The sequence below is a fragment of the Cupressus sempervirens genome, chromosome 5 (assembly GCF_028749045.1).
Source record: "Cupressus sempervirens isolate cs-2001-9-10 chromosome 5, ASM2874904v1, whole genome shotgun sequence".
Lineage (NCBI taxonomy): Eukaryota > Viridiplantae > Streptophyta > Pinopsida > Cupressales > Cupressaceae > Cupressus > Cupressus sempervirens.
This window is the reverse complement of record NC_143122.1, coordinates 171,248,164-171,273,556: the sequence shown is the minus strand read 5'-3', so window position 1 is coordinate 171,273,556 and position 25,393 is coordinate 171,248,164. Positions and strand designations below refer to the sequence as shown.

Here is a 25,393-nt window from a genome sequence, read left to right as displayed (position 1 = left end):
ATAGACACACACAGGTAATGAGGAGAGATGGATGGGTATAGAGAGGGATGCACGTCTAGATGGATATAGAGTGAGAGGATAAAGACAAGTGCATAGAGAGTTAGAGATCGATCATGAGTTAAAGATAGTAAGACAAATAGGGAGATAGAAAGGGATACATGGACATGGAGAGTTAGATGGGAAGAGATATAAATAATGAAATATATTGGTAGAGAGATAAAAAAGGATAAGTAAAGGGATATTAGTAAATGGAAAGGGGGAGATATATAGAGGGAGAGAGGAGAGATAGTGAGATAAAAATGGAGAAAGTGAAATGGAGGGTGATTAATAGAGAAATAAAGATATGGAGAGAGAGAGAGAGGGGGTGAGATAAAGATAGAAAGAGGGCAAGGTATAGAGGGAAGAGTAAGAGAGATAGATAGTAAGGATATAGAAAAAGGTATGGAGATTGAGAAGAAAAGGGATATGGAGGTGGGAGAGGAAGATAGAAATAGAGATGAAAATAGAGTGATGGGATGGGAAAAAAAAAAGATAAGAGAAATAGAGATAGATTGATAGACATATGGCATATAGAAAGGATGATGGGGGAGAGACACATAAAGGACAAATACTAAATTCACCTTCCCTATCTCTAGGGCATACCCATTGCACACTAAGGTGCGATTGCTAGTTATATAATTATAACATAATATCATGCTACTGAAAGACAGGGGTTTGTATTCTACTGTTTTGAGTCTCGTGACAAAAATACACCTCTAAGATTTACAGCAGTTAAACCCGTCCATTGACTCGACAGAATACAATTTGCTAACACGTTTTGAATAAAAATTTTCAGATCTCTTGACTTGACGCGCAAGCAAATAAACCCTATTTGATGATGAATGTTGACTAGAAATTCCCGAAAAATGTTCAAAAATCACTCTAATGGACGGCGGGATGTACTCCAAGATCCGTGGAAACACAAGAACACCTTAAATTGTGCTGTGAATTTAGCTTCTTTACTGATTAAGGCTGTTGAACCAATCAAAGCCGTCTTGAGCGAATAAATTGGACGCTTTCCTCCCATTTACGCAGGAAGAGGAACACGAGCCGGAATAAGGAGAGGGACATGCATTTAAAACCGGTAAGTAATTTTTCAGGATCCCCGGTATTTGAAATAGGTTGATTTAGTTGTGGCCGAGAATTTGTTTGCGCAAGACTTTAATTTGTTGGAGGTTGGTGATCCACTATTTTCAACTCAAATAAAGAGGATCGGAGGATGGGGGTCCACCTCAAACCCTACTTTTACAGCTTTTAAATTTGCTGTCAGGCTTTTGGTTATGAGAAATGGTGGAAAACACAGTAAAAATGTCCTTTTTCTGATAGATTTATGTCAAGACTGTCATTTTTCTATAAATTGAGTTATCAATTCTCCTGGTGAAAAACAAACCTCTCAAGATCCTGTCCAAAACCTTTACACCTAACAACAGAGGCACTTTAAAGGGACAATTAAAACTTCCAACAGACACATCGGACAATGAGAGAGGATCCAGATTGGAATCTACCCTAAATTCTCGTCCGACGTGGCACATTGAACGTCCTCCGTTCGAAACGCATCGCCCTCATAAACGTGTTTTGTATACCAGCCTCAAAAGATGCCCAGGGTTTTTGTCCCCTAGTAAACCTATCGGACATAGTTTTCCTGGGAAACGTCGTCCGGCCATGCAACAAGAGAGCCGTCGATTATAGTCAAGTTCGACGATTTGCCCTATTTGCATTCCTCTAGCTTTCTCCGCCTTCGGAAGAGCGTAAGTTCCACTTCAAAACCTCTGACTAAGAGACGGGGAATTGTCGAGGATTGTAGCCACCTTTATTTGCTGAATACGGCGATTGCTTCCACGCGAAATTTGCCAACAAAAGGAGTTGGGGTTCACGTCTTCTGAGCCAAGATTGCATTTGTTATGCCTTTTGCAGGGTTTTCTAAGCACAATTTGACGAGATTTGGCGCTTGGTCGAAGTCGCACTGAAATCCGCCTTCTAGTTTTTTAAAGCCCAAATTACTATACTTCGTTTCTCAGCCTGAATTGCACTCAAACCATCCCCTTCTAGGCTATAAGAAGAAGCTAAATTTGTCAATTTCTTGTAGCTCAGCCAAAGGTGCACTCGAAACCACTTTTCCCAGGTCAAGAAAGAGGTACCTTTTTTTTGGGTCCCTCAGCCAAATCTTCTTCGACGCAAACCGCTTACATTCAGGCCAGTTAGAATTTCAGGTTATTAATCTATTTCCCGCAGCCAAAGTTGCTTTCAAATCCTCTGTTTTCAGGTCTACAGAAATTATTTGTGTACCGATAATCTTCCCTTAGCGCTGAAATCTGCAAATTTCAGGACCTAAAAGAGCTATATTTATCAGTTTTGATGGCACAGTTGATGCAGAACTCTCTCATGGCCTACAAATTGCCGGTGAAAAATGCAATCCCTTCTTCGATTTCTTCCTTCGGAGGAGTCCATTCGTTGCCATTTCAGCTTAAGCTTAATAAATCGAACAGACTGAAACTCTGCCATACAGCACTGAAGAAAAACAAGGTTTTTGCGGTCCTTGAAATGGATGCATCTGCAGTTATTTCAGACACAGAGGACATCAAGGGTAGAAATAACGTTATAATGAGTAAGAATTCTGTAATTTCATCCTCTGTAATTGAGGTAGACAGTGTAACTGAACTCGATTTGAAAGAAAATGGGTTCCGCAGCACGAGAAGGACAAAGCTAGTTTGCACCGTGGGACCGGCTTGTTGTAGTTTTGAGCAGCTGGAAGCGCTGGCTATGGGGGGCATGAACGTTGCGAGGATTAATATGTGCCATGGTACTAGAGAATGGCACCGGGATGTAATCAGGAACGTCAGAAAACTCAATCAAGAGAAAGGTTATGCAGTGGCTATCATGATGGACACAGAGGGAAGTGAGATCCATATGGGAGATTTTGGTGGTGCTTCTTCTGTCAAAGCCGAGGTATTTTTTCAAGCTTTTTGTTCTATTTTCGTAAACTCAAATTCTAAACTTTCTAATTCATCGTGATTTATGCCTTAAATTGTACTTAATTTTGGTTAAATCGCTGTTCATTTGGTTAACCTAGACCCTATTTATTCCCAAGCCTTCGCAATGAAGTCGAAATCCAATGATTGCAATTTACAGGAAATACGTACGATATGTAGTTGAAGAATTTCCTTTGTTCTCGTTTAGGAGTGATTGCTGGCTAGAATGTGAGCTTAAAGATAGCATTTGCGTTTTCTGTTATTTTTTAATATTTATTTTTGATTTTAGGATATAGACATACAGATGAAGCAGAGTCACATGAACTGGACATAACTATCCTATTACCTCTTGCTTCTAATCAGAAGAAAGTAATCACCTCGGAGCAAATAAAAGAGAAGGCACGGTTTTGGGAACATGAGCAACATACGACTTGCACGGGTTGAACATGTAGCTAGCATTCATTGTGAGCCAGGATTAAATTTTTACTTGAGCATGATTCATACATAAAGCAGGCATTAAACCTATTCTTTCCAATGGCAAATACCCTGCCTGGCTGGTCTGTAACTGGTCTAATATTTACAGTTCTATATGTCAGAATGAACCAACCCTGAGCTACCCTATCCCTACCCCTACTACTTTCAAGGGAGGGGATGGGAGGGTAACAGGGATTGTGTTGGAGTAGGTTTGGCTAGGTGAGAAGCTCTTTCTGACACAGTACTTTCCTGTATGCATTTATCGACCCATTCTTTATATTTTACAGTCCTAGACTGAACAACCCACACCCAACTCTACACCTATCTGTACCGTAGGTTAGGGGGTAAAAAATTAGTTTGTCCACCCAAAAACATTGTTTAAATATTTCTTAGCTGGTTTCCAGTTGGAGCTATTTGAAAAGAACTTAAAAAACAGGAATTCTATGTATTATTTCTGTGCAGCATCACACTAAAATTGCAACTTTTGTGTCTCTCCTTTTCACAGATTTGTAATGTTGGTCAATAGACAAAATTCTAATCCTACTAAAAAAGGTGTAAGAGTCCAAATGACAAACTGATCTTCCCTTCATTTCTTGAGTCTCACCAGACGAAGAGATAAGACATGAAGTATCAGAGTTCTAAACAGTGTAAATGGAAATTTTACATCTTGCAAACACCCACACTGGCCCGTGTTGTGGGTACAGATAGATGTTACCTTTTATTGTATTTCTACACCCCCATTGATGACTTATGTTGGGTCTTCCAAATACATTGTTAGTAATTTGATATGTGTTGTGCCAACATTGTATGGGGATCCATCCCTGGGGCTTGAAGTGAATTCTGGACCTCTTGGAAACTTGGAGAGGATTTCCCTTTTTCTAAATATTGGATAGCCTGTTCCATTTGGTTCATAAAAAAAAAGAGGTTGGGTTTTAAGAAAAAATATTGTAATCCCCTTAAAAGCTAGAAGTGAGAGGATTGTTGTTGCGAATTCGGCACATTGTATTTACATTTGTAATTATAAAAATTGCATCTGCTTTTGGTTTGGTTAAGTTAATTACAATAGCCATCCGCCTGCAGTTCCCAGATTCCTCTTCTAGTCCTCAAATTTTTTACCATCTCCAAAGTTTAGGAAATTTTAGGCATCCATGTTCACCTCACTCCAGAAAACTTAGAAATAAACTGTCTTTTGCTCTATTTTTGAGTTGTTGGTCGCAAATTTGTTATTGTTCGTTGGTGGAATAGTCTTCACAATTTTATTAATTGCTTATTATTTTTTGTTTACTTCGTGTCATATGATTGTATCTCTACTGGCTAATAAGATTTGACTCTTTGTCAAAGTACATCTTTCCATATTCTAGCAGTGCTTGAGTGTGTTTGAAAGGACTTTTTCATTCTAAAATCCTGTTTCATGTAACTAGTATTGTTATTATGTTTTTTCTGTATGTGCAGGTAGATTGGATTCCTCTTGGTTGTTTCTTCTGTTTGTTAGGTTAATATAATAATTTTTAATATGGTTGCTTCTGTCATCTGGATTCGGTCAATCTGCTTCACAAAATAATATAAACTTTTCTGACTAAAAGGTGCATTTTCACTCTTTAAACCTGGTCAAAGTATTTTTAGTTTAGGAATTTTTTTATGCAAGTTTCTATCTATATGATTTTCTTGACATGTAGATCTCTGCAACTGTCAAAGCTTTACTTCGTTTTCATTTGCTAGTAAACCAAACATAAATTGATGTGTACTCCTAAACTGGATGTTGTCCATAAGCATCTTGACATATAGATCAGAGAAAACCTCAAAGCTTTCCTTTATTCGTGTTTGCCATCTCCAAAATTTAGGAAATTTTAGGCATTTATGTTCACCTCATTCCAGTAAACTTAGAAAGAAACTGTCTGTTGCTCTATTTTTGAGGTATTGATATCAAATTTGTTATTGTTCATTGGTGGAATAGTCTTCACAATTTTATTAATCGCTTATTATTTTTTGTTTACTTTGTGTCATATGATTGTATCTGTACTGGCAAATAAAATTTGACTATATTTCAAAGTACATGTTCTTTCCATTTTCTAGTTTTGCTTGAGTGTGCTTGAAAGGATTTTTTCATTCTAAAATCCGGTTTCATGCAACTAGTGTTGTTATTATGTTTTTCTGTATCTGTAGGTAGTTTGGATTTCTCTCGGTTGTTTCTTCTGTTTGTTAGGTTAATATAATACTGATAGTTGTTTATATGATTGCTTCTGTCATCTGGATTCGGTCAATCTGCTTTGCAAAATAATCTAATCATTTCTGACGAAAAGTTGCATTTACACTCTTTAAACCTTTTCAAAGAATTTGTAGTTTAGGAATTTTTTTATGCAAGATTCTATCTATATGATTTTCTTGACTTGTAGATATCTGCAACTGTCAAAGCTTTACTTCGTTTTCATTTGCTAGTAAACCAAACATAAATTGATTTGTACTCCTAAATTGGATGTTGTCTTGACATATAGAGCAGAGCAAACCTCAAGGCTTTCCTTTATTCGTGTTTCCCAGCAAACAATACATGATTGATGTGTACACTGCTGAGTTGAATACTGACCAATAAATGTTGCATTTATTGAGCCTGAGATTTTAGTTCGTTCACTATTCTTTAGTTGTCTTGTTAAATGACTCAGGAGCACCCCTGGGATGTTATCATATCATGTTCAACATGCTCACTTCATCATTCAAAATTTCAGCTTTGCATGTGTGTGTTCTGAGTGAGTGGCTTCAAATGACTATTCTTTTGAAAATTGCATTGAATGATTGGCATGTGTGATGAAAAAATGCTAAACAAGCTTACTCAAGCATATCCTTTCAAAGTTCAAGTATGGACTTTTTATTAGAGACATGGCTTGCGCAATGCAAGCTCTGTCAAGTTTCTTTGAATTTTGTAGAATGTTTAAATTTATATATTTTTTATATAAAAATATGCAATACTAATGGAAGGATATATTCAGGATGGAAGTTGCCGAGCCCTTTTCTTTAACCTTTTAAAAAGGTTTGCATTAGTTAAATATGTTTTCATATAAATATATCCTCTAGTGTTAACTCTTACTTGCTTAAGCAAAGAAATTTAATTTCAAACAAAAATTATTACTGATGTTTCATGGTGCAGGAGCACCTAGGTAAGGCTACATTGTAACCTAATGTTCCTAGTCAAGTTTTGGCTTGTAGTGGTCTTAGGCAAGCCACTAGTGCAATAAGGGGGCTAGTTAGTCCTAGGATATGCCTTGATCACTTGGAGGCCTTGTTAGGTCATGATAACCTTCATAGTTGCATAGTTCTTTGAGTTGCTTTGTAGTGTGACAATGTTGCAAATGTTGTCAATAGTGCATTTTTGCACTTATGAGGGTTAGATTGGACAAGGAAAGGTTGGAATGGTGGTTTCTTGGTCTAGGGAGTCTATTTAGCCATTTGGTACTGTTTTGTCAAGGTTTGGCCAAGTTTGGGCTTGATTTGCAAAAAGTTGTCAAGTGGCATGACGACTTTGCAAAATTGCAAAAGTTGTCATGACAACTTTTATTGCAACTGGATTCCATGTTGGAATGGCGATGGGTAATGGTCTTAAACAGTTAGGACAGGTGATGAAAGGCTATATAAGGTCTCGCTCGACCTGTTGGAAGGGTTGGAAGAAGTTTGAAGTAAGTTTGGATATTAGACAAGCATAATTTCTGTACAATTTTGTCACAGTTAGGACCTTTTCTTTCATATTTGTTAATTAATGGATTGAACTCTGCACTGTAGCTTGTGCATGAGTTGGTAGATGTAATTTCTCCGTTCTGTGTGTGGTTAGCCAGGTTGTATAGTTTCATTTCATTGCATCTTATAAATTTCTTGTTTATAGCACTCTCACTGGTTTGAACCAGGCAGTTTTGGGTTATTGGGTCATAACTCAGATTCCTACCTTGACATCTATACGGTTCCTTGGGATTTGTGAGATGACTCCCTGTACATTAAGTGTGCAAAAGTTTGGGCCCTGGAAAGCAAGCTTGTTATTTTTGCAATGATGCCCTAGGCAAGCCAGAGCAGCATAGTTAGGGATCACAGAGTTTGCAAGAGCAATTTGATGGATTGAGTGCATTCATTGCTTCAATCTGAGCGTGTGGAGAGGTGGTCATGTGTGTGAAGAAGCCTCATACCAAAGGAGAAGTCATGATGATAGGTCTTGCTATGTGTTTAACGGTTGACCAAACCCTTGTGATGGCTGACAACATGGTGCAAAACCCTTGTTTTTAGGCTTAATTCTAGCAACCCACTGTACGGACAGGTTGGGGAAGTGAGACTGGAAAAAATCTGAAGGGTCTTCCAAAAGGGTATCTAGAACTGAAGTTTGTTTGCCATCTTGTTAATGGGGGTTTTGAGTTAAAAGCCAAAAGGTGTGTTTGGAGGCCTAATTCCTTGTAGCCCTACAAGGCCTAGTTTGAAGCAATTTCTTGAGATCGATAAGGATCTTATTGCATTTTGTGTTGTTGAGCATTGAAATGGACTCCATGCCTTAGTAATAGACCCTCCTCCATCGGTGACTAGTCTTGGTCATATTTGATCATTTGGCAAGGATGATGTAAAAAGACACTAAGAGAAGAAGGCAAAGCTGAGTTGATTTCATTATTGGTGTGGTCAAGTTGAAGAGGGGGAGGATTGGGAATAGGATCCTCCTGGGCTAGGGTTAGTGGAATAAGCCTAATAGGCTAGAGAAGATCCTAAGAGAAGGTAGGGTTAGAGAGCAAGGTTTGTCCTTACATCATTTCATTTGCCATGTATTGGAAAAGAAAAAATTTTAGACAGTCTATTTTGTACATGTTATAGGATATTGTCTCATCCTTTTATGACCATACAATCTGAACTCCCACCGTTCCCTCTAGATATTTGACAACTGGTATTCATCTTGAGGTTTATATTTCTTTTAAGGCTTTTATGCCTTCTCTTTTGGATGTGAATATACAAAAAGCAGGACCTGACAATGATACACTGATATACCTGTTCTTTGACAGCTACGGAATTTAAATATTATACACAACTGAAAATAATTTTTGGCATAGAAATTCGAGTCAGACCTGGGATGAAGTATTTACCACAAAGTTCAGATTTTTGCACGTAATTGTTACATGGGATGTTAAGTATGTTGATAAATGCAAAAAGATCATTGATATGATTTTGAAATCTGGTTTATTTCCCCTTTTTTGTTTTGAGATAAGAGACATACATGGTATGACTTTGTCACAATTCACTTGCATCAGTGTTAATCTTTCATATTGACTGGACTTCCTTATCTGTCTGCAGCATTTGGAACCTAATGGCAATGCTCCATTTTGAGTACCTTCTAGGCTTTGTTTTATTCTGCATTTGTAGCAAATTAAGAGGGTTGAGAAATATATAATGAATAAATCAATTTGCAAACAAGAATTTTATCTCATTCTTTGGAATTTTCAGTGCCTTGGTATTTATGGCTTTTGATGTCTAGCTCTTTGACTGTTCATTTTTCAATTATTTCCTTTGAAGATCTTTATCAAGTTTTCAAATTGATTTGAAATTATTCTAGTTATTCAGTTCAAAAGCATAATGCATTATAACATATGATTTATGCACAAGTTGGAGTTCGTGAGGTTTGTGAACACTTGCTTTTTTATTGTGAAGTATATTTGCTTGATGTTTTCCTCTATCATAGGTTGTTCACTATTTGATGGCATTGGAAGTCGCTTGATAGTTTTCTTTTCTTGTATGATTTATTTCCTAATCCTTTAAAATGATTTTGATTTGTCCAGGATGGTGATGTTTGGACTTTCAGTGTACGGACTTTGAATGGGCCTCTTCCACCCAAGACAATCCATGTCAATTATGAGGGTTTTGCAGAAGGTTAGCATTTCTTCCTCTGATAGATTTTAGTTGGTAAGTGGAATTCTAGGAAATTCTGTCAGACGGTTGTGATCCTGTTTGCTTAATGCATGACTAGCAAAATGAGGCCTTAAGGAACAGCTTTCGATTCTGAATTAAATTATGAGAAGTACTTTCTGGAATGCATGTTTCATACTGGAAGATGCATTTAGAAGTATCATGAATAATTCTTAACTTAAAAAGTTAAGTATGGTTTGGAATACACGTGTCTTACTTAAAAGTAATCTTATAAATATTCTGTAAAGTACTTTTCTTACGCTACATCTATGTAATCTGCATATTTACGATTCTGCCTTTTACTCTTTAAAATCTTCAAATGACCTATGGTTTGATGACTTATCAGATGTCAAAGTTGGGGATGAGCTAGTTGTAGATGGTGGCATGGTGAGGTTTGAAGTGATAGGAAAAGAAGGTCCCGACGTGAAATGCCAATGTACAGATCCTGGATTGTTACTACCGCGTGCAAACCTAACATTTTGGAGGCAGGGAAAAGTGATTCGTGAAAGGAATGCCATGCTTCCCACAATTTCTTCGAAGGTTATTTCTCATTCAATTAGATGTCACAAGTGTTTGTGTTGAGATTAAGTTCTTGTAGACCCTAATGTTCATTTCGTCCTGCAGGATTGGCTTGACATAGATTTTGGGATTTCTGAGGGTGTTGATTTCATTGCGATATCTTTTGTGAAGTCAGCAGATGTAATCAGACATTTGAAAAGCTATATTGCTGCTCGATCTTGTGACAGGTAAAGAAAAGATTTCTAAATGGACCTCACTAATTCTCAAGAAAACAAAAATACTTGTTTGTTAGTATGGGTTTGTTATGCTTTTATTGACAGATGCACTGTAGCTTTTGGTGGTAGTTTAATTTGCATATCTCACACATTTTATCCACACACAAGTAAATTTGCAGTTTGACATGAGTGTACTTTGGATCCTCATTCTCTGCAGTGATATTGGTGTCATTGCTAAAATTGAAAGTGTCGACTCTCTGAAGAATCTTGAAGATATAATTCGATCGTCTGATGGTGCTATGGTAGCAAGAGGAGATCTTGGTGCACAGATTCCTTTGGAACAGGTTCCATCTGTCCAACAACAAATTGTCCAGCTATGTCGGCAACTGAACAAGCCAGTTATTGTTGCATCTCAGCTACTTGAGTCAATGATAGAGTACCCTATACCAACTAGGGCAGAGGTAATTTCATATTAAGGATTGGACCTTATTAGGTGAAATTTAACAGTAATTCAATGCTCTCTTTTAGTTTTATAGTGGTGGGAGCTAAAAATATAGAGTCTTTGTTGAGTTTAGGTAGTGTTTAAAAGCAGTAGCCTTTCCCTGCACGATGCCTCTTTCATCTGGGAGGATTTCACCTACACATCACTTCGCAAGATTTCCCTATGTATAGTAGCATTCCATTCACATGATATGCTAGTGGAATTAAATTAACAATGTTCAAAATGGGGATTGGCAAAAGGCAAGGCAGGTAAAATTAAAGAATGATGTAGTATTTGTAGTTTGGGAAAAGCTATGATTTTGTTATCTTTCATGTCAAATACAGTGTGTGGAAATAATAGTAAACATACTATGGAAACTCAAGGTATTGGTTTTTAAAACATTTTACTTGTACCCAAGAGGGTTTATTATAGGATTTTTTTCTTTTATCTGAAAGGGTCTTTGGAATAAAACAAAGCCCTGGCGCATGTCAAATAGTATGCAGTGCCATTATACATCATGACATACTATTCTATTGGCTAAACTCTCATTAAGGTTCAAAGTTGAACTTTTAAAACAGATTTATTGAAAATAAAATATACAAGAGAATTTAAGATGCCCTAGGTCTATTCAAGATGCCCTAGGTCTATTCCTAAACTAAAAAACTTCAGTCTACCTTTGCTCAATATTTTCTTATTGTAAGTGCAAGAATGAACCTCAAAAAAGATAGATAGATAGGAAATGACAATGCGGTAGATTACATCTACTCATGAATAATTGCAAGCTTGCTTCTATGCATTGAATTCTATCAGCTTTTTAGGTTTAATTGTGTTTGCCCTAAAATCTCAAAGCTTCGAATTTTCCCAAATTTCTTCTGCTTTTTCTTGTGGACACGATTATATAAAATTATAAATCACTCTATTTAGTTATATGGATACATAAATATTAAATACTCATGTTCATTGCCGTAGGCCACCTCAATCTCACATTGTTTTCCTTCTCCCTTCAGAAAGCTTTTACACATAATTATTAGTTGTACCAGAAAAATGATTTTGTCAACTATGGATGTGGGTTTTGTCAAACAGCCGAGTAAAACACTTGGATCTTTATTTGGTTGGGTGATGGTACTGTAGAGTTTTCTGTTGACTTTTGTTTCAGTCTGAGCATCAGTAAAGATAGCTGCTAAGTTTTGAATTCTTGTGAACAGTAAAACTCTCTTTGGAAATGTGCAGAAAAAATGCATGTGCTTGAATTTTCCTAGCATCACAGTGCAGCAAAGCCTCTGCATCTTAAGCTTGTGTCCTGTAGACTTCCTGTTGAATCATAACACTGGATGATTCAACTCAAAGCAGCAGATATGATCATCAGCATTTGATTATGCTTCATATGAGGGCCTCTGTTCTTTGGCCGTAGGGTCTTAAAATACAACTATGAAGTTTTAAATTGCGTAAAACTCTCTTTAAGAAGTGAAAGTGCCTCATTATTATGAAATTATAAATATTTCCAATTTTGATGGTGATATTGCGGTTAACAGAAAAGAGCAATTAAAAAGAAATTAAAAGTGTTGTCAGTTTGTACAAATTTACACAATCAACCAACAATTTAGCATGCACACTACGAAATCATGCAGATTCTGGTTAATGTTAGTGATATGATCAAAGGAAAATAAATTCTGAATAAGATACAAGGGACAAATAAGTACAATTTCCAAGAAAAACAAGAAGTGAAAAAAATTAAGTTAAAGGCCTTACCGAGCTGTCCTTGTTGAGCAGATAAATTTCCTAGCAGAAGATATTTTTGTAAATCAGATAATACTGCATTCCGTTATCTTATGTCCATGTTGACATAAATAATCTTATTCTTCAATTATGTGCAGAAGTATAGCAAAATAATAAAATATCAAGAGTAAAGATGATACAAAACTTCAAACGGATAATTACTTGTTTAAATTTGAAGTACAATAGTTTGTGGGAAGCAGGGATAGGACAGGAAGGGGAGAAGGAAAGGGAGAAGTTTAATGTTTTTTTTGGCCATAATATAACTAAAATATGCACATTTATATTAGTTCTCTTCATACAGATTTACTTTGTGCAAAAAACTTGTCACATTTCTGTCATATGAAAAACAATTTGAGAAAGAATGTCACTATTCAATATTTAGCATGGTGTAGGGTAAACTTGGAGCAAGATAATCATAATGCCCTCAGTACTGCTGGATTATTGACTTACTCTGACCTTTGGCTGCATTCTTATGAGTGCCATATCATTACAATGCAAGCCACTAGACAAGTGGACCAAGTATTGTGGTACACTTTACGGCAAAGCTTGTAGAGAAAATGGAGGGGGTTGTCATTCTTTTACCTCAAGGTTTCTCATTGTGGCTTATTATCAGAATGAGTGCGGGTTCATGCTTGCCATCTAATTAGCCCCTCTCAGGAGTCTCCGTGCCTGCTACAAGTTTTGCCCTGTTGTGCACGAGAATAGAACTTGGGCTTAGAATACCAAATTTATCAATTCCCACAGTTGCCCGTTTAGCTCCTTGGATGAATTTTCTTAAGCTTTGCATTTTTTCAAGTCTAAGTATAAAGCTGGGACATTGTTTGCCTATGTTAGTTGGACTTACATATTTCAGTTGCTCCATGAATATATATTGCAGTCAGCTTAATTAAGGTCTCATTAGGAAGTCAAATTAAAATGTGAAGCTAAGCCAATTTGAACAGATTTCAAATCAAATTAAAAGGGAACCATTCTCTTCTTGGCATCTGATAGTATATAATTTTCCCAATGTATTCTGCAAGATTACATGCCTTCAAAATTTCAGAGGGTTTATCCATATTAACTAAATAGTTAATAAGGGGCTGGGGGCTTTGTTTCATTGGTGAGAACTTCCTGTGGTAAAGCATGAGGTCACGAGGTCCAGTCTCTCCTCAGTTCCTGTGGGATTGGAGGATGTGTTGCAGCACTGTCACTGGCCACGTAAAAAGCTTTAATAGATGCACTGCAGTTTATAGGGGGTGCTGTATCCAATTATTAGAGTCTTAAAAAAGCCTAAACAGTTGTTAAATTTATGTTCATAAATGCAGTGAATATTATGTGCAGAAGAGATGATGAATCCGAAAGTTGTCAATATGGCCTTAAGAGTAGATTGAGGAATACATTTAGCTTCCAACATTGCTGAATTGAAGAAAAAATCATTTATGTGGTAGGAAATGGAAGTCCTATTTTATTTTTAATTGGTATATCCACAAATTAAAATGTAGCTCTTTCCCACCTTAAAAAGGAACCACACAATGCAGATTTGAAGTATGATATTGGCATATATTAAATCAAGTTTTTAACTTCAAATATCATCAGCAGTCAACAAAAAAATATCCAATTATAGGCATGGCACATCCCAGACAATAATACTAGATTAAATATAGCAGTAAAGCTATGGCATGGCATCATTATCTAAAAAGGGCATATTAGCTGTACGTTCTCTATAATTGCTGCTTTCTGCAGCAGCAGCAGCAGTCTGCAAGCAAATTAACCATCCAAACTGAGTTTCTTGGAATAACCTTCCTTCCAAAGAACTGGTTCTGAAGAAGACAAGCTTGCATTAGAATTTCTGTCCACATTTTTTCTAATAACAAACATAATTGCAAAAGTTCATTATCATTGCCATCCACATGCATCTTTGAGTCTTATAATGCTTCATTGAGATTTATAAACAATAATTGCAAAATTGGTATTGCTATCAGGATTTAACTGTGTAGTTTTTGAGTCAAACTCATTGACCCATATTGCATGAGTAGTGATTCACAGGAGTCCATCTCTGATGAGAATAAATGGAACACTTTAACACTCATTGGATCTAGGTGATGCTCACAGAGGTGAAGCACCGGGACTTCCTGGGAGGTCACCCATCCCAGTACTACTCCAGCTCGAATGCGCTCAACAACGGAGTTTCCTCCATGGTTAAACCCACTCTGCTTGCAACCCCATTTGCAAAACCTTCACCAAGTGTTGTGCCTTATGAACCATTCATTAGAAAACCTCTTAAGCTCATCTCTGTGAGCATCACCTAAATCCAATGAGTGCTACGCATTCCATTTATTCTCATGAGAGATGGATTCATGTGTGAATCACTACTCATGCAACATGGGTCAATGAGTTTGACTCAAAAACTACACAGTTAAATTCTGATAGCAATATCACTAATGACTTGCTGTTGAAAATACCTCCTACTTATCAATTGATGAGCTTAATGGGCTTTCTAATGAATGGTTCATAATGCACAGCACTTGGTGAAGGTTTTGCAAATGGGGTTGCAAGTAGAGTGAGTTTAACCATGGAGGAAAGTCCGTTATTAAGCATGTTCACCTAGATCCAATGAGTGCTAAGTGTTCCATTTATTCTTGTGAGAGATGGATTCATGTGTGAATCACTACTCATGCAACATGGGTCAATGAGTTTGACTCAAAAACTACACAGTTAAATTCTGATAGCAATATCACTATTTGACTTGCTGTGAAAAATATCTCCTACTTATCAGTTGATGAGCTTAAGGGGCTTTCTAATGAATGGTTCACAAGGTACAACACTTGGTGAAGATTTTGCAAATGGGGTTGCAAGCAGAGTGGGTTTAACCATGGAGGAATTCTGTTGTTAGCGTTTGAGCTGGAGCAGTACTGGGATGGGTGACCTCCTGGGAAGTCCCGGTGCTGCACCATTGTGAGCATCGCCTAGATCCAATGAGTGCTAAGTGTTCCATTTATTCTCATGAGAGATGGATTCATGTGTGAATCACTACTCATGCAACATGGGTCAATGAGTTTGACTCAAAAACTACACAGTTAAATCCTGATAGCAACAATATCACAATTTGACTTGCTGTGGAAAATATCTCCTACTTATCAATAATTGCAAAAGTTCATTCTAATTATCATCCACATGCATCTTTTAATGCTTTACTGAGATTTCCGCATTTGTCTAATTTTTCTTTATCCATATGCATATTGGACCCATTACTTTTGATCTTGTTTTCTTCATCTTGTGAAAATCAACCAAGTTTTTATTTGTTTCTGTGATTTTTATGCTTGTGTGAAAATACAACTGTGATTTGTTTTACTCTCTCTTTTGTTCTGTTGTCTGTGAACTAAATAAACACTTTGTTTAAATAACTTTCACATGGTACTTGACATTAGGTTATGCATGATTGTTTAGGAACTTCACATTCCTTTCACAAAGAGTGCAATTTCCTTGTCTATTAACATTATGATGTTAAACATCCTCCTGCGTTGGGCTATAACATATCTCAGGTGTTTGTGAGGTTTTGCCAGTGTTTCCTAATCGTCTGATTTTTCCTGATGGAAATGTTTGAAATATTGGAAGCTGGTTCTAAATACTGTGGCATATACTTAGTAGAGGGTTCAGTTTGACATCAATATTTGTCTATTTACATAATGCAAAAATGCATTAAAAAATGAAAATTTGTTGGGTAGGTTGTATATTTACAGTAATTGTTAGCCAAGGAAAGTTTGCTAGGACTCAGGATTCATGTTTTTAAATTTTCTGTATGATCTGAAACTAACATTGCTTGGCGTTGCTTCTGTCCTTTGTGGGTTGGTCTTGTTGTTAATCCAAATATCAAAAAGTTACAAAATTGTCCCACGCACTTTGACATACCCTTTGAATATTTAGTGCGACATTAATATTACTTAACAATTTTCTCATTACAAAATGAATCGGTCTAATTAAGTATGAACCTCACTCTTTTGTATCTAGGTTGCTGATGTGTCAGAAGCAGTAAAGCAGCGTGCTGATGCATTGATGCTTTCTGGTGAGTCAGCTATGGGTCAGTTTCCAGAGAAAGCTCTGGGTGTGCTTAGAAGTGTAAGCCTACGCATTGAACATTGTTGTCGTGAAGAAAAGCAGTATGAGCCCATGCCTTTCCCAGACATTGCTTCATCAGTTGAAGATAGCATCTCAGAAGGGATTTGTAATTCTGCTGCCCAAATGGGTAAGTGGATTGTGGATGTACCTAGTTTTGTAAGAGCTATTGAGGTGCTTCTGATTTTGATTTCAAAGACTAGAATGAGATTTATGGAGAGAAAGGACAATAAAATAAAATTGCTTCAATAATGCAGAGGATTTGACCAAATTTAGATTTTACTTATTATACTCTGCTTTTGTTTCAGCCAACAAACTTGGAGCAGATGCCATCTTTGTCTACACAAGACCAGGGCGTATGGGATCTCTTTTGTCACGATGTCGTCCAGACTGCCCGATATTTGCTTTCACAAATTCAACGAGTGTGCGGCGGCGCTTGAATCTTCAATGGGGTCTTATTCCTTTTAGACTGGATTTCTCCGATGATATCGAAAGTAACATCAATCGGACATTTGCTTTGCTAAAAGCCAGAGGTATGATTAAGTCAGGGGATTTGGTGATAGCCGTTTCAGATATGTTGCAGTCTATTCAGGTTATGAATGTGCCATAAACTGTATATCAAGGACGATCTTTTTTCGCCAGTGAAGATCTTTCCATTCTTTCTTAAGATCTCATATCTTCATTTTTTCATTGCCATTCTCCAAGCCCATCTTTTAATGGCAAATTATTTCCTCTCCTGTAAGTTGCTTAAGTGAAATAGGTGGTGCATATCTTATTTCCTACAGAATTTAAAAGGGTTCTAGTTGAATGAATAACAGATCTGGTTTTATTTGCATCAGTGAAGCTAAAAGTGGGGATCCAATGTGACATTTTTTCACGATTTAAGTCAAAAATGCTCATTAATACAATAATTTAGGAGACGTATTTGCATTTCAACAGAAATGTGTTGATGTTCAAACATTTAGTTGTTTAATGATGATTACCTTATCAGATACAAATAAATTTGTAGCTTTTTCACAATCTGTGTCTAATTATCTCATCAAAAGTCAGGACCTTAAATATTAGATGGATCTTTGTAATTTGTCACGAGAAGCCTGGCAACCTCCAGCTATTATATCATTGTGTAGATTCTAGCTTTTCATAGACGGCGGACTTCTGTCCTTGCTTTTATATGTATCACACATTTTCACAAGCCAAAGGCACGTGTATAACAATATATCTGTATTATCCATGTTTGAATTCATACGGATTAAATTTCCATAGCTATTTTGGAGTCTTAAACTATTATTACAGTGGAATATTGTAGACATCCAAAAATTCGGCGTCTATCGGTAAACAACAAAAATAACATATTTAGTGAGTAGATTTAGGTTTGGGAATGTAATGTAAACATCGAAAAATTTGGGCGTCTATCGTTAAATAAGAAAAATAACAAATTTAGTGAGTAGATTTAGGTTTGGGAATGTACTGTTATATACAGGTCAGCAATTCTACAATGGTAAATGGCAAGGAAATGTATAATAATCTTTCGCGCGTGTTAATTCTCAGTAGTTAAAAGATAAACAATAACAATTATGACAAATATAACGATCTTAAGGCCTCATTACAAACAATATTAGTTGTTTGGAGGTTTAAATCATAAATATTTTCTATTAGTGTGATACTGTTGTATTCTGTTCATGACAGAAATACAGCACATCGCTACTATTTTTAAAGTGCCAGTAAAATAATCTGAAGTACGACTGTAGTTTGGACTTCGGAGTCTTGGACCGACGAAGATGCATTATTGCGGACGCATTTAGAAAGAGCCTAACAATAATTTGTATTAAATCAGAAAAATAATTTATATGATGATTTTAATCATGAGAAGAAAAGATGAGAAGATGAACTATCGAACATTTGTAGCAAGATTTTATAAATTGATGTAGTCACCTCTTGACCTGCACATTACTTCTCCGTCATGTTACAAGTCTTCAATTTTTCTAGAAATCCCTATAGTGTAGAAATCTTAAAAATAAAGCATCCAAGAGTTGGTCTAATGGTGGTCAACTTGTATTCGTGGAAGAGAAGTAACCACTTCAATTCGTCTTAATTAAGTAGGCATTGTATTTTTTGATAGTTATGTGTCTTTTGCATATTGGGGTATATAGAGTCATTAAGTCATCTGTACATACAAAAATAAATTGCCTATATATTTACCAAAGGTGCAAGGGCTGTGCTGATAGTGTTAGATATATTAAATGACCCCATTATATTGATGATATAGAAGGTTTGTTCATAATATTTTTTTATAATTTCATCTTTTTAATCTATACATACAAGATTATTACATTTTGTTTCAAGTGCCATTTGATTTAGGTGAGTTTTCATTATTTTCTATATAATTCTATATGGATTATTTTGTATTTTAGAGTTCTCGTCAAAAGTAAAAGTGGGTTGAATACGAAGACCATCTAGAGATTTTACTCTACAAACTTGTAAATGTGAGTCCTTGCCTCTCTATTTTGACAAAGTTGATTGTTGCTCCCTCTATCCATCTCCCTATCCGTACCTATATATCTTTCTTACTCACACATATCGGCACTTCTTTCTCTCTACATAATTATCCTATATTACCCCTCTCTTTATCTCCCTCTCCCTATCTCTCTACGTGTATTTCTTGTTTCCTTTATATTTCTTAGTCTCTATGTCATTATTTCTTAGTCTCTCTCCACTCCTATATAAGTCCCCTTCTTTCTTTCACAAACACCCAATATTTATTATAAAATTGAAAAAAAAAACTTTTCAATAACAAAAAAATCTTATATTATTTTGAATTTTTTAAATTACAAATTCATTATTAATTGATTACAATAATAAGCTAAATGAATACTAATTATAATAAATTTTATAATTTTTATTTTTGTTGAATGAAGTAATATTTCTTTTAACATCCTTGATTGTCAAACATCATAGTCTTTACCTATTTTGTTTGTTTCAAACTAATCCATTAAAATTTGCAATCACTTTGTGGAATGAATCTTGGGAATGTGTGTATTTATTTAACTTTCATATTGCTTTTGGCTTTTCAATTAACTTCTTAATATATTAATAAGAAAGAGAAGCAATACTACAATGTTGCAACTGTAAACAAGGAGGTAACTCACAAAAAAGATAGTTAGAATCATAGACATAGTTATTAATTAAAAAGATTACATTTGAACTTTGACCTAGAATTTAAGTGGGTCTAGACTACACAACAATAAGATTATAACCATAATTTTGAAACATATGTGGATTACAAGCATACACGCATATCCAATAGTTTTTTTATAATATATAAAACATATAGATATATTCAGTGAATCAAAAGATTTGCAATTGTCCAGCCCAAGAGATGCTTTATATGCTTGAGGGCTTGAACTTGGGTCATTATAAACAAAAATATTAAGCATATTATATTACATAATCCTGTAGAAAATATCATTCTTGATTACTAAGCATAATTCTACTGTCATGTGGATATTATAATTACTTTGTCTAGAAGTTTTAAGACTTCAAATTTGAGAGCCCTTTTCAATTGATTATTTGTAAGAACTGTGTTGGAGTCAGCATATGGCACGTCATACAAATGCTAGAAATGCACAAAATAAATAATAAAACCATAGTTGAAATGTCAAATTCTCATTCATGACAATAATTAGGATTAACAGTTCACTAATCAAATAAGTACAATCATGGCATTACATATGATGCTGATCAACATATCATACATCCATCAAAATGCTTAATAACAAGAATGTTGAGATCATTAAGATACATTATCATCATAAATGATTGTACAAACCATCAAATAGCTATATACATAAAGCCTTGTTGTGTGTCCTCTTGAGAGACCCAGTCTCCAAAGCGATAAGATGTTGTCCATTTGCTATCTGAGATGGGAGTGTGGTCTAGGTGCTTTTACAATGCCAACCATGAAGTATTTACTCCCCGGGGTTCTTCCTGACATGAAGAATGCCTTGGCACGAGGAGCCTAGCTTCCTAGAACAAGATGGAACAAATGGATCTAGTGTAGTTGTGAAACATACTACATCCACACATGTGCCTAGTAACCTAATCATGAAATGTGGTAGAAAAAAAAAGAAAAACAATATAACTACACATCTATTCATATGCAGTAAAACAGAATTGAAACATATCTACTCATATGTAACATCTAAACATACTCATATGCAAAATAAAGTAAGCATATCCACACATATGCATTACAAGTATAAACATCACAATTAAATGCAAAAGTAAATGGCTTGGCCAAGCACTTGTTTGCCAAAATTTACTAAAAAGGAGTGTAGTGCCTCTTCCATTTGACTTCTATAAGTCATCCCGATGGATGCAACTTTGTTGATCTCTTCTTGAGAAGGGCTCATGATTGTGACCATGAGTAGCCTACACCGTTGAGGTGATTGGATTTATGTTTCTGTATCAGTTGCTTTGATTATGCCTATGACTGATTTATGAGATTATGATGTGATTTATGGTTCACTGAGGTTTGTGCCAGTGGTTACCAGGATCAATGTGGTATCATGAGGTTGTTTCGTGATTACCCTGAGAAGTGTGCAGAGATTGCACTGTGTACTTTTTACCTGCTACCTTGGACTAGGGTCCTGTAGCAATGGTTAGTCATGTTTATGATTGTGTTTTCTTATGTGTTTTAAGTGCCTTTTTAATGTGGTGTAAACAACCATTATTAAATGCTTAAATAGTTAGGAATGGATTGTTCATGTTGGATTCATTGGTTATGTGTTGCAGATATTTACCTTGTTATATTTCAATCTGAAAGATATTTTATTACTCATGTTATGTTTTACATTTGAGATGACCTGAGGGTCGGATGATATACCTTAATTTCAATATTATAGATGTTAGACTACTATGCTGCTTGGTTGATCATATTGCATGATGATGCCACTTTGAGATGACTGTGTGTTTTATGATGATATCTAGTGCTTAGACATATCATTGATTATGTTATGTGATAGATTTAATGCTATGGTTATTTACTTCATTCCTGTGTTGTTATGCTTTATGCGAACATTAGTGATGTAAATAGATTATTTTAATATAATTAAATAAATGGTTAAATTAGGTGATTTAATGCATTTATTGCTTTGGCTATGTTATTATATGCAATTGCACTTGATCGTGTTGTTTAGTGTGCAAGATTTATATCCCTGGTAGTGGCACATGGAATTAGCAATTCAACCATTCATATTTTACCAATGTTGTCCCTGTATAGTCGACGCATCCTTATTTTAATTGTTAAATTAAACCTTTCTGTGATTATTAAATCCGAACTCATTTGCATTATGTGATTAGACCAGTGAGCGTGTCTGTGCATTTAGAGGTTCGCTTTGTCGCCAAGGTTGTTAAAGAAATTTATGTGTTTTTTTTGAATTTTTAGACTTTTTAATTGATTTATTTTATTTTCTGGCAGCTTTGCCATAGATGAATTCCTATTTATAGGAATAGCCTGTTTTCGTTTGAGTCGATTTGGGGTTTAACTAGGTTGGTTGGTTATTTGCCCTAATCAATTATTCACTCAAAAAGTGAATAAGTATCCAAAAAAGAAATTAATTCCTCACTTCTCACTTTTGAATTAGAAAGTTGGAGAGTAAAAACTCAAAATCCTCTTCATGAAGATTTACTGTTTTGTTCGTTGTGGAAGCTACGATCGTGGAATCGTCGCGAGATTGGGCTCATTGGATCTAGCTCGGAGAAACCTTGGATTGCCACGATTTTTAGCTACTTTTGTGAGCTATTTATTTTATGGTTCAGATTCTCGTTTTGCCCTTTTGGCTGTGAGGTAGGGCTTTCCCGTTTTATTGTTTTAGCTCTGTTTCTATTTCTATTTTTGGTAGCTATTTGTTTGGAGGCTAAGAACTAGTGTTCCCCTCCATTTCTATATGCTAGCTCTACCCGGTTGGGCGGATATGAGCATTTCCCTATTTTTCAGGTTGAGGTTTTAGGGTTTTGCACTGTTATGCTGGCCGTTTTTGCATACAGTGTCTGAACTTGATTATTTTTGAATTTTTGGATTTTTTGTACTTAAAGGTCAAATGGGTTTTACTTTTGAAGTTTTTCAAAAATTTAAGATTTTTACCTCGTTTTGTGTGTGCACTATTTTCTTGGCACAATGTGGGTCATGGACCTGGATGATCCATTTGGATATTAGTTAGACAACTATTGTTCTCTTATGTTGCATTGGGATGCGTGTCACACCTGTACTCTTGACTTTGTGTCCAGTTGAGTGATTTTATACCTGGTGTTATGGTTTTTTTTGGACCTTTGTTCTTGTTTCGTGGACATTAGGATTTGCGTAGAATCCATACTTTTGCATTGAGGTCAATTGAGTTAGTTCATGATGTTTGGTCTTGTTGCATCATTGGGATTCATGTAGAATCCATACTTTCGGATTGAGGCTGGTTGAGTGATTTCATGATGTATGGTTTTATTGGCTTTGGGATTCGTGTAGAATCCGTCCTCCCGAGTTGTTTTCAGTTAAGTGATATTTTTGCATTGTGTTTTCATCTAGTCCTTGTGTTATGATCTTCGTGATGGTGGTGCGTCACACACAAGTACGTGCGTGTACATTTGTCGAGTGACTTGCGAGGCTCGATCTTCTGTGGTGCTTCTGGAAGTTATGATCATTGGGGTTGGGATGGGAGTATGCATGCCCATGGGCACTTGTTGTAAGATGAGCATGGGTAGGGGAGGGTAGCATATGGAGGGGCTTCTATCTCGCAACCTGGTGACTATTTCCTAGTTGGCATAGGAAGTTTTATATAAGTGATAACTAAATATAATGCATGTTTGGTAATAAAAATTAAGATAATTAAAAAGAGGAATTGTGCACCTTCTGTTGGGAAGTTGATGCTGCTTGGAATTGTGCGCCTTCCATTGGGAAGTTGATGCTGCCAATACTAGCTTGGGCTTGTCGATGCCAAGCGACTCTCAATGATGTCAGCCCCTACTTAGTAACCTATTGAGTGTTTGACTAGGACCTTTATTCCTTGCATTGTCTTAGGTTCTTGGTTACATCAATCATACTGTCTGGCGTGAGTGTTAGCCATGGATGTTGTTTTTGTGTGTTTGTGGTTGGATCATTATCTCCATCAGCACAGTAGGTGTGGACCTATGGGTGCCACGTGGTTGGGAGGTGTAGCTACCCATACCATTGCTAGATATCGGTGTACAAAGACGGTCTTTTGTCCTAGTGCGACCGTTGCTGGATGTTTTCACTTGATGCTTTGGGTTTTGGAGTATGCTTTCTTGTGATTTATGCTTTCATTGGAATGCTTGGATATCATGTTAGATGATATTAGTTTATTTGATGCATTCCCATATTATGATGTTTAGCATATGATTAGATGATGTGAATTGCTTTGTTGGTATATCTATTGCTTATTGATGTTTAACATGTGATAGGTGATGTTATCTACTAGCATGTTAGATTTCCTTATGCTCTTATTGTAGCATGTTTTAGTAGTGATGTCCTTATTACAATAGTACCGATGATTCGATCGGTGGCTTGGGATGGCTAGGATCCACGATGGTCTTATGTTGCTATTGACACTTGTGAGGAACCATGTACTTAGTTTGGTTGTTTGGTTATTGTGATGTTATTTCTGTTCATTGCAATGTTATTTTTGTACATTGTGATGTTTCTTCTATTCATTGCAATGTCGCTTTCAATATGTTCTTTACTACTATGGTTTAGATGGATATATGTTCTTCTTTCTTGATGCATATGCACTCGAGTGATCGTTCCTCAATTTACGTGGATTTGGTACTCCCTAGTGTGGATGTTTTCATGTTTTTATGCTTTTGATTTATGCTCTATTGTCGTGTTGATGTGTTTTCTTGCATGGAAAGGTAGTTCCTCATGCAAGAATGTATGTCCTTGTGCAGTGTAGAGAATAACACTTTCCCACGTGTAGTGATGCAAGGTCTTGCGTGAAACTTGAGACCAGTGCACTTCCTCGCGCAAGAAATAGGGAGCAGTTAGGCTTGGCCGAGGAAGTTTTGGAAGTTGGTTTTGGACACCTTATTAGATTTCACACCTTTCTAGTTCAAAATAGTCTTTCTAGGGGTTTAAAATATATCATTTAAGTATAAGAATTTCTTATACTTAAGATATATTTTAATATATGAAAGGAATCTTTTGAGATAGGTTTCAGACCTCTCCGAGATAACATAAAGATTCTAGAAAATTTTAGGGCTTCAGAATTTCAGACTTAGCCAAATTTTAGGGCTTCAGGATTTCAGACTTAGCCAAATTTCAGAATTTTGCATTTGCACCCCAACTTGGTGGTTTGTTGATGAGTGGTCATTTCTTCAAGCCCTCATCATGTGCATGATTTTTGTTGGCCTTTGTTTGAGTGTGTTAGTTTGGTAGTGGTGTTCGAAGATTTGTTGGTTGTCAGGATTATGGTGAAGTCTTTCGTTACAATCTTTGTGATCCCTGTATGATGTTGTCATGTGCATTCACACTTGTAAAAAAAAAATCTTGGCTTGTATTGAATCCTTGTTCCAAGGATCTTCAGGTGAGGCATTACATCTAGTATCAGAGCCCACATTCAAACATTGGGATCTCTACATATATGTTGCCCATATGGTTGATGTTGCATTGTGTGAGTGCAAGTGTCTTAGTGAGAGCTTGTGATCTTTGTTGCTTTGGTCTTTACTTGAGATGGACTTGCTTGTCTAGTGGATGCAACTAGATCTGTGTGAGGAGAAGGAAGTGAGTCTTCCTGGTTTTGTTAGCGGAATCGATGTGCCTTGTTTGGTTGGTTGTTTGTGTGACCCTTGTTGGATGGAACCACTAATTGGTGTCCATGTGTTGGCTTTCAGTGCCTCTTTTATTTCTCCTTGTG

General features: G+C 36.1%; 1 protein-coding gene across 1 annotated transcript; it reads left to right on the top strand.

Annotated features, from left to right (window-relative positions):
- Positions 1-887: 887 nt before the first annotated feature.
- On the top strand, positions 888-17,316 carry LOC149554964 (pyruvate kinase isozyme A, chloroplastic-like). The gene is made up of 7 exons (XM_089829001.1): positions 888-2,985; positions 9,269-9,359; positions 9,742-9,935; positions 10,020-10,141; positions 10,347-10,590; positions 16,374-16,608; positions 16,787-17,316. The coding sequence occupies exons 1-7, from the start codon at positions 2,395-2,397 to the stop codon at positions 17,086-17,088; spliced, it is 1,779 nt and encodes a 592-aa protein (XP_089685127.1). The 5' UTR covers positions 888-2,394; the 3' UTR covers positions 17,089-17,316.
- Positions 17,317-25,393: the final 8,077 nt, after the last annotated feature.

What these genes read in the sequence shown, in the direction of transcription:
- LOC149554964 (XM_089829001.1), top strand. Translation starts at nt 2,395, where the DNA reads ATGGCACAGTTGATGCAGAACTCTCTCATGGCCTACAAATTGCCGGTG. An exon ending in CTTCTTCTGTCAAAGCCGAG is followed by an intron (nt 2,986 to 9,268) that starts GTATTTTTTCAA and finishes TGATTTGTCCAG; the next exon opens with GATGGTGATGTTTGGACTTT. An exon ending in GCTGCTCGATCTTGTGACAG is followed by an intron (nt 10,142 to 10,346) that starts GTAAAGAAAAGA and finishes CATTCTCTGCAG; the next exon opens with TGATATTGGTGTCATTGCTA.